The 18,757-nt window shown below is 35.0% G+C and overlaps 1 protein-coding gene and 1 non-coding gene across 2 annotated transcripts in view; one reads left to right on the plus strand and one right to left on the minus strand.

Moving 5' to 3' along the window:
• Nucleotides 1-8,447: 8,447 nt before the first annotated feature.
• LOC129080808 (U6 spliceosomal RNA) lies at nucleotides 8,448-8,554 on the plus strand. Its single transcript, XR_008530209.1, has one exon. It is a non-coding gene; the product is annotated as a U6 spliceosomal RNA (small nuclear RNA).
• A 3,504-nt stretch (nucleotides 8,555-12,058) lies between these two features.
• The window catches only part of BMPR2 (bone morphogenetic protein receptor type 2), a 140,157-nt gene continuing 133,458 nt past the window's right edge, over nucleotides 12,059-18,757 (minus strand). The window contains exon 14 of the mRNA XM_054585825.1: nucleotides 12,059-17,637. Coding sequence (XP_054441800.1) covers nucleotides 17,387-17,637 — 251 coding nt within the window. The 3' untranslated portion in view covers nucleotides 12,059-17,386. The remainder of the gene's footprint in view (nucleotides 17,638-18,757) is intronic.

Consider the following 18,757-nt stretch of genomic DNA (forward strand, 5'->3'; position numbering starts at 1 on the left):
AGATTCCAGGTCCCATCTAAAAGGCATTCAATAAAAATACATTTTAAATATTTGCAGGCCAGGGACTTCTGGTCAAGATGGTGGTGTAGGTAAACATGACTCTCCTCCTCATACAACCTCATCAAAAGTACAACTAAACTATAGAAAAACCATCATTTGGAGCCATCAGAAGTTGAGCTGAATGGAAGTCCTGCAACTACAGATTTAAAAAAGAAACCACATCGAGACTGGTAGGAGAGATGGAGACCCAGAACCAGCTAGTCCCACACCCACAATGTGGTGGATAAAAATCGGGAGGCATATCTCAGGAGCAAGGGGTCCCAGCCCTATACCAGGCCCCCAGCCCAGGATCACAGTGTCTAAAAGATAAGTCTCCATATCTTCTAGGCGTAAACAACAGAAGGGGATTAAGGCAGTGGAAGACAGAAACTTTTGGAGTCCCAGGCAGTTCCTCATAAAGTGCCTGAGTACAGATTTACTTGGACACACACCCTCTGAGCTACAGTGCAGGGATGAAACCAGAAAAGTCAGTGTTCATGCTGCCTGTCACTACCAGAACCAGTAAGTAGAGATAAGGATTGCATCTTTATAGGTGATTTAATCAGATGGCCAGTGATCTGAGAAGGCAGTGGGTTATGTATCGTAAAGATAATATTACATTTCATCTCAAGCCAACCTTTTTTATGAGGAGAAGAAAAGTGTACATAAGGGGTTTGGAATTCAGGGAAAAGGTTAATCAGATAAAAGCTGGAGTTCAATAATTTTCTGAGCATCATTTCATCTCTTGACTGGTGATTTTTAATCTGTGTCCTGGGTGGAAGACTTCTCTCCATGGAGCACAATGGCTCAGATACCATCTTGATTGCTTGAAGTATTCCTGGGGGACAAAAGTTGAATTGCTTGTGGTCTCCTGGAGAGAGGGTTAATCATACCTTCAGTTCCTGAAACAATAGCTTTTTACATGTATTAATTACTAAGCTTATTAACTATAACTTAAAACTAAAAATTTTTAACTCTTAGTTCCTCCATCAAGGGCAGCATATTGAATGGCATCAGAGACATACAGGAAGGAACTGAACTGTCTGGCATCAGGGCGAGAGCTGGGGGACAGCTTTCTCCCAGACAGAAGTTCTGGTAGAGGCCAGTGTTCCTTTTATGAACCCTCCTTCCACAGAGCCACACAGCCAGGAGGCAGGCACCATAACTGAGACACTATCAGCCTGGCTCACACTGTTTGCCCCACCATGGTGATTTCCTGAGGCTCTGCCTTACCCATCTCTCAGGCCCACCCAAGCTGTTTCCAATGGCTTTTCCATACTAATGGCCTATCATACCCCATGCTTCAGATTTTCCTAGATTCTCTCAAACAAGTAGCATCTGGCTTCAGCAAGCCCCAAACCTCTCGCTAAGTTGCCCCAGGCCCAGAACTAGCAGCCACTGGCCTTAGTTTACAGTTTGGCCTTGCCTGGACACCTCTAAGCACAACACAGGTAGCATCCATCTGCAGGTTGCTTTGTAATTTATGCTGTGTGACCCTGCACATACACAGGTTGTGGCTGACCTTGGATGTGCCAACAGCAATACAGATAGTTGTCCAGAGCCCACACAGTGGGTGCACCTTGAGTACCCAGTTTGGGTAATAGGGGAGGCTGTGCCACTGGACCCTACAGAACACCTACTACATTAGGCCACTCTATCAAGCCTGGGAGACATAGCAGCTCTACCTAACACACAGGGAGTCCGCCAAAACAAGGAGACAAAGAAACATGGCACATATGAAAGAAAAGATCAAAACTCCAGAAAAAGAACTAAATAAAATGGAAACAGCAATTTACTAAATGTAGAATTCAAAACACTTCTTGTAAGGATGCTCAAGGTACATAGTGAGATCCTCAACAGCATAAAAAAGATCCAGTCAGAAATGAAGGATACACTGATTGAAATAAAGAACTATTTACAGGGGATCAACAGTAGAGTAGATTAAGCTGAGAATTAAATTAGTGATTTGGAATATAAAGAAGCAAAAAACCACCAATTAGAACAATGAGAAGAAAAAAGAATCCAAAACAACGATGATAGTGTAAGGAGCCTCCAGGACAACTACAAGAGGTCCAATATTCACATCATGGGGGGTGCCAGAAGAAAAGAGAGCAATAAATTTAAAATTTATTTCAAAAAATAATGACAGAAAACTTCCCTAATTTGGTGAAGGAAGTAGACATACAAATCCAGGAAGTGTGGACAGGCCCAAACAAGATGAACCCAGAGAGCCCTACACCAAGACACATCATAGTTAAAACGCCAAAGATCAAAGACAAAAAGAGAATCTTAAAAGCATCAAGAGAAAAGCAGTTAGCTACCTAAAAGGGAGCTCCCATAAAACTGTCAGCAGATTTCTCAGAAGAATCTTTATAGGCTAGAAGGGATTGGCAAGAAATACTCAAGGTGATGAAAAGCAAGGACCTACAACCAAGATCATTCTACCCACCAAAACTATTATTTAGAATTGAAGGACAGATAGAGAGCTTCCCAGACAAAAAAATAGCTAAAGGAGTTCATCACCACCAAATCAGTATTACATGAAATGTTAAAGGGTCTTCATTCAGAAGAAAATTAAAAAATATGAACAATAAAATGGCAATGGCAAATACATATCTATCAACAATTTAATCTAAAAAAAATTATACAAGCAGAACAGAAACAAAATCATAGATACACAGAATGTTTTGATGGTTGCCAGAGAGGAAGGGGGGTGGGGAGGGGGAAGGGGGAAAGGGCGTCAGGGAGATGGGGGAAAAAGGTGAAGGGATTAAGAAGTGCAAATTGATTGTTACAGAATAGTCATGAGGATGTAAAATACAGGGAATAGAGTAGCCAAAGAACATATGTTCATGGCCCTTGGACAGTGACAATGATGTAGGGATTGCCTGAGGTGGAGTTTGGCAAAGGGGAAAAATTGGGACAACTGTAATAGCATAATAAGCAATGAGATATAATTTATATATTTTTTTCAAAGATTTTACTTATTCATTTTCAGAGGGAGGGGAAGAAAGGGAAAAGAGAATCATTGATGTGTGAAAGAAACATCAGTTGGTTGCCTCTTGCATGCCCCCAGCCGGGGACCAGGCCCACAACCCAGGCCAGTGCCCTGGCCAGCAATTGAACTGATGACCTTTTGGTTCACAGCCTTGTGCTCAATCCACTGAGCCGCACCAGCCAGTAACAATGAAATATAATTAAAGAAAATTTTTTGCAGGCTAAACAAAACACAGCTCACTGCTGCGCTCAGCTCCAGGTTCATCACAGGTTTTCATTCTTTTACCAGAGAATAGGGATTAAAGTATTCTCCTTTTGTATGTAGAAAAGAAAAACTCATTAAGAGGAAGATCTAGATAGAGTATGATTTACTGAGATTCTACATACCTTAGTGGAGGCTAGTTCCAGAATTTTAGTCAAATTGTGAATTAAAGCAATCCTGGTTCTGATTTCTTATTTTAATTCTTCAAATAAGTTTTGAACTGGGAAAATAAAATATTTTTACATAAATCTCTTTGAAATGACGGAGATCCCCTACCCCGCCCCACCATAGGTCAAAAGTAAATTACTGCCCTTTTTGGTTCTTGCCTACAGTCTATATGAGGACATAATTCTTGGTGTTCCTAAAATTGTTCATGTTGAAAGAGGTCCTGTTTTAAAATACATGGAGGGCCTCAATTTGTGTGTTATAGTAGAAACAGCCAAAATGATTGCTGTTTGGAAGGTGGAGGAAATAATTTCTCTTTTGAGAACATGACAAAATAGTGGCTCAGATTTAGGTTAAAAATAATAATGTTGAAAATCATCCAGCATTTCTAAAATAGGTAACCTGAAGTCACATTTGAATCAGATAGGAGCTATGATGCTCAACATTCTCCTGATCATTTGGGGGTATTTTCGCTAATCAGGATAGGTGCAGTGATATCTCATTCTTCCCCCAATATTTCATTTTCATCTTTCATAAAGGAATTATGAGTAGCTGCATTTACCACCTAATATTTCCAAATAAGTTCTTACAATTAGGGAACTGTCAATTTATACATCTGAAGGCACCTTAATATAAACTTAAAGAACACAACTGCTTTATAGTAATAGAAAAATGGTATGTTTTTTTCCTTCTTAATATATGAGGTAATACTAAAGGCTGTTCAACAATTCTTAAGAATGCAATTTTAAGGTAGAAAATGATCAGAGAAGAGAAAATGAGAAAAGTCAAAAGTTTCCTCAAAATTTAAATATCAAGAAAGCCAAAGTCAATAATTATTTTAAAAATCTAAAACCTAAGTTTACTTATTAATTGCCTTCATATAACTCTGCTAAACTTTTATAGAATCCTGGTAAATTCTAGTATTCCATGAAAATGTTTGAAAGAGATTATACATCTCTTTCAATGTCTCAAGAATTTTAAATTATGTTTCAATGCAAGACTAAAATGAAGTCACAACAAAATACTGTTTGTTAAGTTCTGGCTTTGGTATTTGCGTGGTCCTGGAGAGATGAGGTAACCTGTAGACTTTCTCATTGCCCAGACCTTCTCAGCCACTAAAAAGCACTGACTCTTCTAATGTAAATAGTGTTCACAGAGCCTTCCTGCTTATTATTCATAATCAATAGGAAAACATTATGAGCCAAATTTGACATGAGAAATCTAGGCATTGAAAAGAATGGAGAGGCCTCCTTCTTAGAACATGAAGTAAGAGAGCCGCCTGGTGGTCAATTTGGTGCACAGCCTTGCGGCTAGGCACAGGAGGAATAGTGATTTTTGTTTCATTGAAAAAAGAAATAAAAACACGACAGTAAAAAAAGATAAAAGCATTTAAGTGAAAAATTTATTTTCCAAACCACTTATTCTAATTCACTTTTTTAAAATCATGCTTGCTGAATGTATTTTGTGCATAATATGGGTACTCGGTTATTTAACATTTTTTTATATATAGTACATTCACATTCTCTCAGTGCTATCATTTTGGTCAATTTTAACCTTAAAAAATGTACCGCTAAGCTCACAGAGTAACTTATTAAATGACCTGCAGTTAAATTACTTTCAAGCACACAGAGAGCTCAGAGGGACTAAGATGCTTGGTTAATAGAAGTTAAATAAGAATCTACTTAAAAAAAATTACAAAGACTATTTTGGTATCAGCATATCAATTAAAATTGTTACTTCAGAAAAAACTGGTCTCTCCCTGAAAGCTGACAATCTAGCAAGGAGATAAAGTAAACAGCAGCTATAAACTATAGAGTGGCAAAAGATAGAGCTAAAAGTGGAAGTGGTTGCTGCATGGTAAACAATTTGGAATTTCAGTTGAGGATCTTGAATCGTTCATTGGTAACCTGACAAGAGTACTGACCCGATGATTAGCAACTGGGTATAAAATGGCTTGGAGTAGGGAGAAATGAAAAAAGACTAAATGCCAAATTGTAACAGCTCACAGTGGGGTTTTGAAACTCAGTTAAGAAAGTGGGACGGAGTTAAGAGATAGACATGAGTTTTTAAAGTTTCATTGAAAAAAATTTTTCACTTTTCAAAATGTAAGACAATGTGACTCCTAGAAGGGATCACCAATGTTATAGAAGGGGGTTTAAGAAACTTATTTAAAAACTAAGTAAAATTTGTACTTTGAAAAACTCACATAGTCCTGATGTTCTTAAAGAGAATAATTTGTTTCTTTCAATATATTTTCCTTAGGAATTTAAGCATATTTTCCAAGAATTCTTACATAAATTATTAATTGGTTCAATCTAGGAAAGGTTGCTAAGCAAAGGAAAATGCACCTTTGTAAAAACTGATAAACAGAATCTTCATTTAAAGTGAAGTACGGAGGCCAGAAGGGGGAGCTCACACGCCCTACCGCAACACAAAGCCCAAGAGGGGAACCTCTCTCTCTCTCTATATATATATAAACAGACATTTATGAAACAATTTTTCCTCTCCTTTATTTCCTCCAGATTTGAACATGACCTGCCATTGTTGCATGTTCCAGATTGCAATTCTGTGTTGTTTTAGAATAAAAACTGGCTGACTTTGTTTACCATCAACACTTTAATCTGTTCCATTTATCACAATTACCAAGAAAACAAAGACATATTTGGGATGCTTATTTCCTTGAATAGGAAAGTTTCTGGGTTTTTCTACCTTCCTTTCTAATTAAGTGAAGAGGGAAGGAAAAGCATTAGGATTGAGAAATTAAGCTGGTTGAAAACGTGATGTGAGAGATAAGCCCTGGGTTAGAGAATGGTAGCTCTTCTTGAAAGATCACATCTCTAATCTACACAACCTCCTCACTACTTTCCACCACCCACCATTTTAAGACTGTTCTTAATACTTATTTTTATAGGGTAGGGACAGGGCCAGCCTCAAAATGTCCTAGTAAAATTCTGTGTGTGACAAATTGGTCTAATAAGGTACTAACTCAAGAAGAACAAATTCAACTTCCGTGTGACTTACCTAGGAAAGGCTCTGTTCTTAAAGCATTTCTATGGATAATAGGTAAAAGTTGTCTGCACATATTTTTGGAACACATTTGAACACATGATGCCAAAACTGTTTTATTTTTAAAACATATAAAGGCAGTCTTCTCCATTAGCTGCACACTCCTGAGATTTTTTACTTCTCTGAGGGATGATTAGTCCTTTACCGAATTAAGTTATCGTATTTACCTCTCCAATGCTCACCTTAGTGATCCCACTGATTCTCTTTAACCCTGACCCAATCTACTTTCTCTTCCCTACCATCACTGACTCAACCTTGATTCAGGCTCTCATTATCTTTTGCCATTACCATACTAGTCTCCATGTTTCTGTATTTAGCTCCCTCTCAATCCATCTTTGTATACTACCTGCTGAGTTACCTAATTTGGAACCCCCCCCCCGCCCCCGCGTTTAATTCTTCCATTGACTTCCAGGATAAGCTCAAATTCTTAGCATAGCATGCAAGCCCTTCCATGATACGGTCACACCTAAATCATTCAAGTTCCTCTGGGTCCTCTCTTTCCATACTTTCACTTAACCTCCCAAACTCTACTCTTATATAACATCCTCCCATCCCCTTGAAAAAGCTCTACCCTCTCAGGCCTCTAGGGCTTTGTGAGTGTTGCAACTTCTGTTTAGAGAGGCGCTGCTCATCTCCTAACCAATTCCTACTCATATTTTAAGACAGTTAGGAAAGTCACCTCGAAAAGGGAAAGTTGCCCCCAACTCACAAGACTGGATTAGGTATCCTTGCCCTGCACTTCTGTAACACTCTGAGCTTTCACTCCGTCACAATATTTACCATCTGGCCTATAATTTTCTCCAAATCTACTGAGAGCAACTTGAGGGTGGGACTGTGTCTTATCTCCTACTGCAGTTCTTGCTACACATTAGGTATACAAAAATGTTTTTTGATGCCCCTTTAAAAAAGAACTTATTGGTCACAATGGAAATTGCATTTCATTTGCAGTTTCTCTCGTGACCCCATACAATCGCTCTCCTTTGTAAATCTATCATATACATCTGTCAGTATAAAGTTCTTCAAATTACCTCTATCAAGGTCCTTCCCTCCGAACAAACTTTTGTCTCCCTATTTTCTATGACAGCAAGGCCAGACATCTGGGTCTGCTTTCCAAAGTATAACTATCTGTTTGGACCTACTTGTTCTACTTTATTTCCAGTCCCTATTCTCCTTTATCTCTGGTCACTTCAAATATTCTGCATTCACTTTTCCTATTGAAATCCCACCTGTCCTTTCAACACCCTGCTCAATAATCATTTCCTCACTGAAGTCTTTTTTGGCTCTTTAAACACATTGTTTGTCACTAATTTGTGCACTTACATGTCATCTTGTTGGGATGTAATCATTTCTTGGATAAGCCTTCTTTCCTCCACAGGATGATTTAAGTTTCTGTGGGGGGAGGGGCAGGAATCATATACATTTTGGTGTCAACAGAGCAATAATGATTCAATTTTTTAAAAGTGAGTAATAATACATTACTACCAATAAAATGAAAACCGTTCAAATATAGAATTTGGCTTTTAACTTGAATAACACTAGAGAGGAAAGAAAATTAATCGCTAGCTTAAATTAGTCCTTTGCAAAGAAGGATGTAAACTTGCAAGATGGATCAGATGGGCATAGGTACAAATGAGAATAATTTTACTTGTGGTTATTGAAACAGTCAGCAGCTCGTTGTTACACACATTTTCCTGGTCATTGTAATTCCTCTAAGGATATTTAGTTACCATCCTGAATATGACACAGTCAGTTCTGTACAGAATTACAATGGCACCCTGTAACATATTATATTGTAAGATTTGGCATGTGTATCAAAAGGAAAAAGGTATCCCAAATCTACTATCTCTAAAATATTATTTAAGGCGACACAGAGCTGATGAGAGTAGCCATGCTTTTCCTCAAGCAGAAATTCTTTTGGGTACCTGGTTCGGCAGCACATATAGTAAAATTGGAACAATACAGAGAAGATTAACATGGCCCTTGTGCAAGGATGACATGCAAATTTGTGAAGCATTCCATATTTTGGGGACCTCATCAAAATAATAAGCTTCTGCACAGGTAAAGAAAACATCAGCAAAATGAAAAGGGAACCAATTGTATGGGAAAATATATTTGCCAATGATACCTCAGACAGGGGTTTGATCGCCAAAATATATAAAGAACTCACACAACTCCACTCCAGGAAGATAAACAATCTGATTAAAAAATGGGCAAAGGACCTAAACAGACACTTCTCCAAGGAGGACATACACAGGGCACAGAGACATATGAAAGGATGCTCAGCATCACTAGCCATCAGAGAAATGCAAATTAAAACCACAGTGAGATACCACTTCACACCAGTCAGAATAGCCATCATAAACAAATCAACAAACAAAAGTGATGGCAAGGTTGTAGAGAAAAGGGAACCCTAGTACACTGTTGGTGGGAATGCAGACTGGTGCAGCCACTGTGGAAAAGAGTTTGGAATTTCTCCAGAAAGCTAAAAAATGGAACTGCCTTTTGACTTAGCAATTCCACTGCTGGGATTACATCCTAAGAATCCCGAAACACCAATTCAAAAGAACCTATACACGCCAATGTTCATAGCAGCACAATTTACAATAGCCAAGTGCTGGAGGCAACGTAAGTGCCCATCAGTAAATGGGTGGATCAAAAAACTATGGTACATTTACACCATGGAATACTATGCAGCAGAAATAAAGAGCTACTACTTTTCACGACAGCATGGATGGAACTGGAGAGCATTATGTTAAGTGAAATGAGCTAGGGGGTGAAACACAAATACCATATGACCTCACCTATAAGTGGAACCTAATCAACAAAACAAACAAGGAAAATATAACCAGCAACACTGAAAGAAAAACCAGACCAACAGTAACAAGAGTGGAGGAGGGAGGTGGGTAACGGGGGAAAAAAGAAGAGGAAGGATCAAGTGGAGGAACAAGTATAAAGGACCAATGGACAAAGCCAAAGTCAGGAAGGATTGAGGGTGGAAGGTGGGGGTGGGTGGGGCAGGGGAAATTGGTGGCAGAAAAATGGAGACATGTATTTGAACAATAAAAAATAATAATAAAAAATTCTTTTGGCATCTAGGTAAATGATCCAGTACTCTTTTAAAATCATGGTTGTCCTGTGGATGGACACAAGACACTCAGTTAATACACTGAATTAATATAAAGTCAAAAACTCATATCCCATTTTAAAGGCCCCCTAAAAATGCAAAGATCTAACTGAAAAGATTATTTGATAATATGAAGCACCAACAGAATGTTAGGCCCATAGAGACAGTTGTTTTTGTACCTGGTAGCTTTTCAGTAACTTCAAGTTGCTTCATGTTCCTACATACTACTACTGAGCCATTTTCATTTTTGAGTTTCTCATGCCATAACCAGAGATTGAAAACTGTAGTTCAAAGCAAAATGGGTAATACATTAGAACCTCGTTTTTAACAATTCTGTGGCTTTGAACAATGTATTTAACTTCTCTGAGCCACAGTTTTTAAATTTATAAAATGGGGACAGTAATATGTATTCTATATGATTACTGTGAGAATTACATATGTAAAATAACTAAGACAGTGTCTGGCATATGGCAGGTGTGAAACTTACTGTAACATTAGCTCATTTGTTTTTGATGTATCACACTGAACAATGAAAAGTCATGTTAGAACATTTAATATTCCTATGCAAATTACCTAGAATATTACACTAACAATCATAATTTCTAGTGACATGATAAAATCAAAAGATACGATTACTGTTGTCATTAATATGATCTTTAATAATTGGAATAATGCACCATTTACAGCAAGCCTTTTTTAAACCTAAAGAACTGTCTTAAAATCTCCTTCTCCAATGTCTCTATATCAATACAATCTTTTTTATTTAGGTTTATATATATCAAAGCATTTACTTACAATTATTCATAGAAAACTCTTTAGTGGCTTAGTGTCAGCTTTCATAGTGGCATCCATAGATAATACAAAAGAAAAGTGATTTGTTTTATTTCATACACTGATCCATCAAACACAACTTATACAGCATAGCAAGGTCTCAGACAGCTTATACAAAAGCAAAATAACTGAAATTATTCATAAATTCATATATGATATTTTATCTGTAAGAGCAAAACACACCAACAAAAGATACCCGTTAACAAGAAAGAGGGTTCTGAGGAAGTGACAAGATTTTTCGACCTTTCTTATTCCAGAAAAGCATCCTCAGAAATGAATACTCTGTAGCTTATCTTTCACATGTCTATTCAGAAAAAGTATGGCAGCTACACATCTCCGTGTTTCAGCTACAACACCCTAAGTTAGTGTATTTTACAATTATTCACTTATCTTCATTTCAAAACTATCAAAAGAAAATTAAGGATGATTCCAGCTTATATGAACACTTATACAATATAATCTCCATGACAAGGCATACAAAAACTGTTTAAATAAATAAAAATGTAACCAGAAAAAGAGAAGCCACAGAAGCCAAGCAATTCAATGTTAAACCAGGACCTATCTCTGAATTGTATCTTTTAGTAATTTAGTTTTCTTATTGTTAAACTTCTTTAAAAATGTGTTTCCCTACCATACTTACATGGATTGGTAATATGGTGTAGAGCCTGAGACAAGAGACTGGTTACAAATAGCTTTACTGCTGGGGTTTTAAGTATATACCATACCAATTTGGAGCCTGAACTTACCTGATTTAAAGAAAAATTCCATTTGGACCTAACAATGAGATAAATAGGTTATCTTCTCAAAATCACCCAAGCTATTATTAAAATCATAAACTCAACAGTTCACTTTAAAAAGAATTTTATAATGTTAAATTACCTCCTGAGAAAATGTTATCTCAGAGGAACTACCTTACTAAGTTCTCCCATTAAAAAATAAAATAAAATGAAATAATTTGTCCCATCATATACAACCATTTGACCAAAGAACATAAATGGTTTAAAGATGGTGCTTCAACACTAAGACCCACATATGCTGCTACATGTAGCCAAGTAGTTGAATCATTTCCATCTCTCTTCCGTAATTATAGAACTGGGCATGTTTTTCTGATTAGTGAGATCTGATATTTTGTCTACGTAAATTAAGTCAAATCATAATATGAAACATTAAATGAACTGTGTGTGCAACAAACACTTTAAATAGTTGACTGGATCTAATTGCTAGTTTATTACCAATTGAAATTTTACAATGTACAAAGAGATGAAAGGGGCCCTGAGTTTTTAAGTAATATTATGTCTTTAGGGTGAGTCTAAACAGGAAGATGTTTCTGAAATCTAAAAGTACAAATAAAATAAAAATAAACCATATTATCTTTTAAAACAACAAACATCCAAATTCTAGTTTAAAAGTTATTTGCTTTAAAGTTCAATCATAAACTGGACACTCTAATGATGTGATTTATTTCTAAAGATTCCTCCTCTCTTATCCAGATTTTAAAATCTGGGTTTCATAAAAAAATTACTGCCACATGTTTAATAATACTACTACAAACATAAGGAATAACAGAATTGGAATTTTTAAGATATGATAGATTTATTTTGGGCATAATTTTAATACACAGCATAGATTCTTCTTACATATTTACTTTCAAATGCATCAGCCATGAGATAAAGTCCTAAATTTTACTTCATATTCACAAACACTCAACTTTAACCAGTCACTTAAGAGTTAAATGAAAGTTGTCATTGTCTAGCCTATGTTGCAAAACAATTATAAGTATTTCAAAAGTGGTCTGCAAAAATGTTCATAGATAATACCTGATTGCTGTAGGGTTTGTTTTTAAAAGTTAATGTTGTAGATACAAATAAATATGTAAAACATGTTTTATGTGGCTCAATCATAATGCTAAGCTTGCTGCAATATAGGTTAAATTTTTTAATAGCAAAATGATATACAATTCTGTGTGCATGGCTTTTTAGGTATAACTAATTAGAATATAAATTCATAAAACTCAACAATTTAACATAAAATGTTAGAAATAAAAATTAAATGATTTTCTGACAATTTGATGGCTCCATTGTCAAATAGTAACATCTTAATTCTCAGTTCTCTTATTGAACTATTAACTGGAGTAATGAACTTGAATATAACATGAAGTATAATTTTAGTGTTCTTAAATAAAAATTAAAATAGAACTGAGGATAAAATGCTAAAGGAACTAAAGCAATTTTGTCTGAAGAACTGAGACTTAGGTGTCTTAAATGAGAAGCCTGAAGCATACTGAAGAATAACAATGTTGAAGAGGATAACTTACAGCGTGCGCGCTCTCTCTCTCTCAACTACTGGATAAGAAAAATGGATATAAAATAAAAACAGGAGAAAAGCAGAATAGATAGGAAAAAAACTTTCCTCACAAAGATGATTGTGAGTCAGATAATCAAGGGATAAAGTCAGACACAAACTAAGATGTGATAGAAGGAAAGTAATTTAGATGCACCAGAGTACCCTTTCTTCTATGTTTAATATGGGAACCTGTAGAAAAGCCTTTTGATAGTAATGTTTGTGTAACTAGCTCAAACTGTGATCTGCCAGATTTACTTAATCAGGGATTATATTTAGGAACAGTCATGTAAAGTAGTTTAAAGTTTGCAAAGTTTGGAATCTTAAAGTTAAAATGCAATTTTATCTATTGAAGAGCAAACTGACAGTAGAAGGTATGAACATTTAAGAATATCCTAGTCTGACAAAGACTTCTGGGGTATATGTGGGAATGTTATGCAATTTCTAGAGTTAACTGGTCTACGCAATCAACTAATGTTGACTGTAACTATAAGGAATAACTTGGAAGAGAAAGTAATATATAAAGTAACCCGTGAATAATGTAATTACCTGCACTTCACTGGTAATAAGTTTAACACAAATTTATAAAAGATGTATAGAAATATAAGTAATCTCAAATTCTAGGAACTAACTACCTCCAATGAAATATTCATTTCCATAAATATGAAAAAAGAAACAAAAAGTTTATTAAAATATATTTCCATTTTAAATGACTTTGAAAAGAGAGGTTTACAGAGAATGGACAGTTTAGTAAATAGCTTCAGCCTACCAGGTATTCCATTTGGCTTTAGAAGCCAAATTTGAAAATATTTTAAACAAAAACACTTGTCAAATTTCGTGATAATTCTCACTGAAACACATACTTCAGTGTTCCTACCTTTCTTTGTTTTCACATTCAGAACCAATGTACATTTTCTGGAACATGCAGATAATGTAAGTAAACTACAAATTGCTTTATTAGAAAGACATTATCCTTGTATCCTTCCTACATCCTCCTCAACTTGTTTTCTGGATTAGTAAAATTTCATAAAGTCACTAAAAGCAGAAATTTTCAAGATTGAGTCAAAGGATTGATGAGACTAAAAGTCCACGTTAAATTAATTCCTCCAAATCAAGTATGGAATCAATTTATGAAAAACTCTCTGTTCCCATAAGCCACCTTCACTTTACCCTTAAAATTTACTTTATCTTAATCAATATAAGAATGTTGGGAGTGAAGAGAAGTGAAATGATTTTAAGATCATGATGGCATATATGGGATTAAATTTTGTCTTGAATTAGTAATTATTTCTCAAGCAACAGTCAGCATAGATATATCTATACACCTTCTATGGTTGCCTAACTTTTAAAGTCATTAAGGTATCTGGATTTGGCTTATATACAAGCCACAATTGTGCTGGAGTATAATGACTAGATTTCTTACAAAATGTCAGTACATTATACATCCTATCATACAGTATGTAGGCAATGTGGTATGGTTGAGAGATGGGGAGAGAGGCAAACCTAGGTTAAAATCCATCTTTGTTTATTACCAGATGTAGACCTAGGGCAAATTGCTTAGTTTCTCCCAGCTTCAGTTTACTCATCAGTAAAGGGGGCATATTAACTATATCCCTTATATGGTTGCTATGAAGACTAAAAGATAGTGTATATATAACCTAATGTTCAGCATCCAACAGTCAATCACTATTATTTCACTCCTGCACCCTCACAAAACTTTTTTATGATATCAGGGTTCCCCCCTCCTCCAATTATGCATTTAAAAATAGGAAACATTTTTAGGAATAATTAAATCATTTTTGTCTGAACAAAATTCAAATCAAGTTTTTTCGATGGCTTAGCTGTCATATACAATTACAATAGTTAAGGGGATATTAGACTTTAACTAGCTATTAATTTGCTCTCAAGGTTGTAAGACTATCTTGCAAATGAATTTAACGGTTTTTATTAATAGCCTTTTATTCAAAAGGACCCAAATGTTTTTATACATGCAAAATATTTTGATAGCAGTTAAAATCATTAGAAACATTTATTATTAGATGAATAAAATTGGCAAGCATTTTAAGTAATTTTGCTTGTTTATATATTATAAACAGATTCTAAAAGTCTGATGTAAAATTTAATTTACAATTTATTAAAATGATCTACACTTTCTACTTTTTTTAAGTCTACTAAAAAACTGGGGAAACAAAATTATGTATTTTAAACATGCTTGCAAATGGGAAACTATACGGAGTTCTTTTAATTTGGTATTAAGTATTTTGTTACTGAACATCAAAAAATGTTGGAAAACTTACAATCAACTGGCCCAAACACAAAGAATAGTAGAACGTAAGATAACTCTTCCTCTGTGAGAAAAAAAATCAGACCTCAAATGGTCACTTACCTTCAATAGCTCTAACTGGAGAAGGATTATCATTTATTTTTATTTGAAGATGTCCTACAAATGTTTGAAAATAATATCCTGTAATACAACTGAAAGTCAAGGGAACTAAGTGAAAATTTACTGGGAAAGATATAAAGAATTTGCTATATGATAAAAGAATAACCTAATGGAAAACATTTTATGCCAGTAGACTGTACATACATTAAGGGTCTGAATCAAAATAAGGGCCAATAAAACATAAAAGGTGGAAATCCTGGGCTTTAATAAAAAAATCTTAATTTTAAGAATTCAGAACTGTGTTCAGCAATCTAGCTGAATAAATGCTAAGTGCTGTAATATCTAACTCAAGTCATAGTAGATGGCAAACAAAAGAAAGTTCATATACAAGTCCTAAGTATTTTGGACAGCAAATTGGGAAATTTGGGCTGTTTTTAGCTAAATGATGACAGAGGAATATGAGTAAGAATATACTGTTCAGGGGATTTTTGTTTTTATCTTAGCTTTTTATCCCCTGAAGTCATAGAACTTAATTAGATAATGAGTACTAAGTACTCCAAGAATCTGTAAAAAATAAGATTATCACCGTTTGCAAACTGTAGAAAATAACTTGTGCTTATAAAAAAAGTCCCTTATTTGACATAAAGTGCTTTATTTAAAAAAAAACATGCAGAGGTTGTTTTAGAGATGATTATGAGTAATGAAGAAGCAAAAGAAGCTTTAAAAAAACATGATTTGAAAGATACATATTATCACTAAAAGGTATATTCCAATATAATATAAATAATAAATGCTGCTCATATATCAAAAATCATGTGAAAAATTGGCAAAAGGAGAAAATATGAAAATAGGATTAGTGGAAAAACAGTTTTGAAAAGAGAGAGGTAAGTCTCAGGCTGCTCAGAGATGCTGGGTTTGGCAGCAAGCCTTCCTTTCACAGGGATTTGGCATGCCAGTTGAATGATTTTTTTCCACACAGTGTTTTAGGTCATGGGAAGAGGAGAGGAATCTTTTTCAGATAGTCACCAGGCTTTGCTTGGGAAGAGGAGATAATGATACTACAGGTTCAAAACTATGAATTACTTTTGAAGTTATTTTAAACAGGAAATATAATTTTATCTGAGTCAATCAAAGATTGCTTATTCAGAGAATAAAGGATGTAACACTATATTGCCTTAACCATCTACCTACTCAAAAATTCCATATAAGTATAGCTATATAAGTTTTCTGATAAAAATGTGCTTCTTAAATAAATGAAAATGAAACATAACATACATATAAAAATAAAATAAAATGAGAAAAGGTTAATATTTGACTTCTACTTTGTTCTACGCTTTCTCATGAACTTCCAAAACCAGAACCAAGTAAGTTTATTAAAATGCCTGGAAGGAAATGTTTAGGATTTGGAAGGTTAAAAGAAACAGCATTTCAAATTAGGTTTTGGTAGTTCCATCTTTAGAGCCCTTTGAGACAATGTTTCTGCATTTTTCATAAGGAAAGAGAAAGCAAAAAATCAGATAGCTCCTTTCTCTTCTGCAAAATTCACTGTCATAGAACAGACCTGACAAAAAAGTATGGGGGTGGGGGGGAAATGTTCATATTTTGGAAGAATGTGTGCTCTGTTAGGAAGAGAGCTTACAAGAAAGCTTATTTGTGGCCTACAGACTATTGCACATTCAAACAAAACACAAAGGAAAAGAATGTCCAACAGATAATATGTTAAGAACATATCAACATAAAATAAACTAGCTTGTGCCCAGAAATAAAACATGGATACCAGACACCATTGAAGTCAAACCTGTCCTAATTTGCTTCTGTTTTAATGACCTTTAGAAACTGTTTCAAACTGATTATCAGCAATATATTGTTTTTGCTTTTTTTTCTTAAAAAAATATTTTGAGACCACTTTTGATACACACACATATAATTCTGTGGTCATAACAGACAAATATAACTTTAGCGAGACTAAACAAAAGTGCAAAACTTAAAAAAACAAAATTAAAAAATATGGAAGCATAAGCTAAATTTTCTGCATAGCTGAAATCTATTTAAAGCAAGTCCTTGTTGTAAGGGTGGGAGGGGGTACTGACAGGAAGATAAAGCAGTTTTAAAAAAAAAAAGTCTTCTGCATGTTTAAATGATGCAAAAAATAATTTCACTCCATAGGCCTAAAAACATTTCACAGACAGTTCATTCCTATATCTTTAGACACCATGGTTGTGGCGGTGCCTCCTTCTGCAAGGTAAACAGCGGTGCTAGATTTGGAATGAACTGCTCTGTCACTGCCATTATTGTTGACCTCACAGTCCAGTTGTTCAGTGGAGATAACCCAGGTAGAGGGGCGCCACCGCTTCAGAGAATAAGGAGTTTTCACACGTTTCTTGATCTTTTCACCAGATCCTGATTTGCCATCTTGTGTTGACTCACTTACTGAAAAAAAAAGTACAGAAAAGTGAACTATATATAAAGAAACTACTAAAAAGTAAAAAGTTAGGATTACAACTCAAGAATAGATCAAACTGATGTCTGCAGGTGGTGCTAAGAAGGCATTTCTTGAAACTGATGATGCCAGGCAGTATTTTTCTAGGCAAAACTTGAACAATTTATTTTTGAGACCCTTGAAGCCCAATGTTTTTATAATTGGTTGAATTATTCTATAGGGTAAAGAATATTTTAAAACCACCAAAAGCAAAAACAGAGAAGAAAATTCAAAGTTCTTAGCTATACTCTCAAATCCTTTGGTTACTGGTAGCAATCCTAACTTGACAAAATGCATTTACTCATTCTACTTAATGCTCAAAGTGAAGCAAATTATAAAGACACTTCGCATATGATATTTTACAGAGGAATTACCTAAATACTAGAATACAAAGTTTCTAGTAATTCCTTTTTCCCATACCTGACAAGACATTTTACTAATGTAGAGCCCTGACATAGGTGAAGTGGTCTATAATACAAATCACTCAGGCAAGAGACTAGATTCCTACTGATCGATTTTTGGAAGCTGAATCCCTTTCAGCCCATTTTGTAGTCTTTGACAACAACCATAAAACAAGGCTTTGTTTTTCCCCGTAAGTGCTAACAGAGAAATTATTTTGTGTAATGATGACTGTTAAAGATTTTGGTGAGCTCTCCTGTCTTGCATTATAATCCCTTTAGGGCCCGAAACCAAGTACCAAGTTATTTATGTTGTTAGGGGGCCCATAGCACAGTGTTATAGTCACATGGGAGACTCAACATAAAACTCTAAAAAAAAAAATGACACTAAAAAACCAAGAGCAATTTTATAGTGACTTCTCTGAGTTTTCTTTGGACTTCTATGATTTATTAAGTCTGATAAAATCTAAATGTATATGTAATAAATATTAATATGCTCAACAGTTTCAAAAATTATACTGACATCATTTTACTTGGAGGTTTTAAATTGGTGAGTATTTATTTAATCATAACCATTCACAGCAAATATGAGTTGCATGATAAACTGGCAGCTCCATAAAGCATGTAGTACTTATTCTATTGTGATACTGACTTTTTAATTATCAACAACAAA

The sequence above is a fragment of the Pteronotus mesoamericanus genome, unplaced genomic scaffold (assembly GCF_021234165.1).
Source record: "Pteronotus mesoamericanus isolate MK-2021 breed Mesoamerican mustached bat unplaced genomic scaffold, CSHL_Meso_final contig_90, whole genome shotgun sequence".
NCBI lineage: Eukaryota > Metazoa > Chordata > Mammalia > Chiroptera > Mormoopidae > Pteronotus > Pteronotus mesoamericanus.